General features: G+C 34.4%; 1 protein-coding gene across 1 annotated transcript; it reads right to left on the bottom strand.

Moving 5' to 3' along the window:
* Positions 1-603: 603 nt before the first annotated feature.
* Positions 604-1,191, bottom strand: LOC132271677 (arabinogalactan protein 41-like). Its single transcript, XM_059773118.1, has 2 exons — positions 952-1,191; positions 604-822 (listed from the first exon to the last, which is right to left on the bottom strand). Exons 1-2 carry the CDS (start codon positions 1,073-1,075, stop codon positions 749-751), a joined length of 198 nt encoding a protein of 65 aa, XP_059629101.1. The 5' UTR covers positions 1,076-1,191; the 3' UTR covers positions 604-748.
* Positions 1,192-1,398: the final 207 nt, after the last annotated feature.

Genomic DNA, 1,398 nt, shown 5'->3' with positions numbered 1-1,398 from the left:
ATGATATGGAAAAATACTACCGGTAACATTTTATGGTTTATAGGGCAGAGAATTTCTTCCCAAGTTATAAAACAAAATCTCTGATTTTCCGAATGTTAATCCCAATTTTTTTTAAGTTCCTTTTGTAGACCAAATTTTGTTTGGGTCATGAATCCTTAGAAATTGAATAGTTAGAATTGAAATTGATGAAAAAAAAAAAAAAAATTTAGTTCAAAATTTTAATTAAATTTTTTCAATTTTATCAATTTCAATTCCAAAATTTCAATCCTATATTTATAAATAATTTCAATTTTTGATTGCCGTTGCCGTAAAACTTCTGTTGTATAGTAGTACACAAATCCTCCAACTTTCATTAAGATTAAAAAATAAATAAAAAATTTATTTGTAAATAGAAATTAAATTCCATGAAGCATTGAATATACTTTGCTTCGTGCTCAATTATTGATTGTGTCTACACATCGCTGTTTGTCGTATGGCAAACAAAATTTTCAAATCACGAAAACAAAAAAACAAAAACAAAAATTTCAAACTTTTCGTTTGAAGATAGAAATTAAATTCAACATATCAATGCAAAAAGAGATTCACACCAGAAAAAAAATCATCATCCAAGAATGGGGCCATTCATTACATTCAACTCTTCAATTCATTACCGTCCATGCCCTCAAATTTCAAATACACCACCCACAAAAAAAAAATTTAAAAACAAAATAAAAAAATAAAAATAAAATCGAACTCCTCCTCTCCCTAATTAGTGGATGAGGTATGTGAGCAGCAAAGCCACCAGCATTAGCAGATATGCTATTCCCTGATCTATCGATGTCCCTGCAACCAAACACACATATAACACACACATATATATAAGTCCAAAATATATTAAACAGCAGAAGTTTTGTGTGTGTGTGTGAGAGAGAGAGAGAAAAAAATTAAATATAAATATATATATATATATACCGTCGCTGGTTGGAGCAGGAGCCGGAGCAGGGGCGGCGGATTGGGTTGTAGCAGCGGGGAAGCCAACGGCCAAGATGAGAGCGATAACCGCAACCGCCAAGAATGAACACCTTCTCACCTCCATTTTCTCACCTCCTATTTGATTTGTTGTTTCAGGGGAACGGCAGATATATAGAGAGATACTGAGAGGAGGCGGAGTTATCTTGACGGCGATAGATACACTGATTGATACATATACAATCCCTATATATATAGCGAGTTGTGATAGAGTGGGAGAAGGAAAATGGGTGAAATGTTCGAATGTGTGGGGTCCATTAAGTTCTGTGGGGCCCACAACCCATGTGTGTCTCCCCTCTCTCTTTCTTTTCTGGCTTTGCTTTGTTTAAGTTGTGTGTGTGATTTACGTGTGTTGGCTGTGTGATTCTCTCATGGTTGTTGCCAACACAG

The sequence above is a fragment of the Cornus florida genome, unplaced genomic scaffold (assembly GCF_030987335.1).
Source record: "Cornus florida cultivar Cherokee Brave unplaced genomic scaffold, ASM3098733v1 CherokeeBrave_3.0.0_Hap2_Chr08, whole genome shotgun sequence".
NCBI classification, from domain to species: Eukaryota; Viridiplantae; Streptophyta; class Magnoliopsida; order Cornales; family Cornaceae; genus Cornus; species Cornus florida.
Note: the sequence above shows the minus strand (reverse complement) of the source record. Positions and strands in the feature narration are given on the sequence as shown.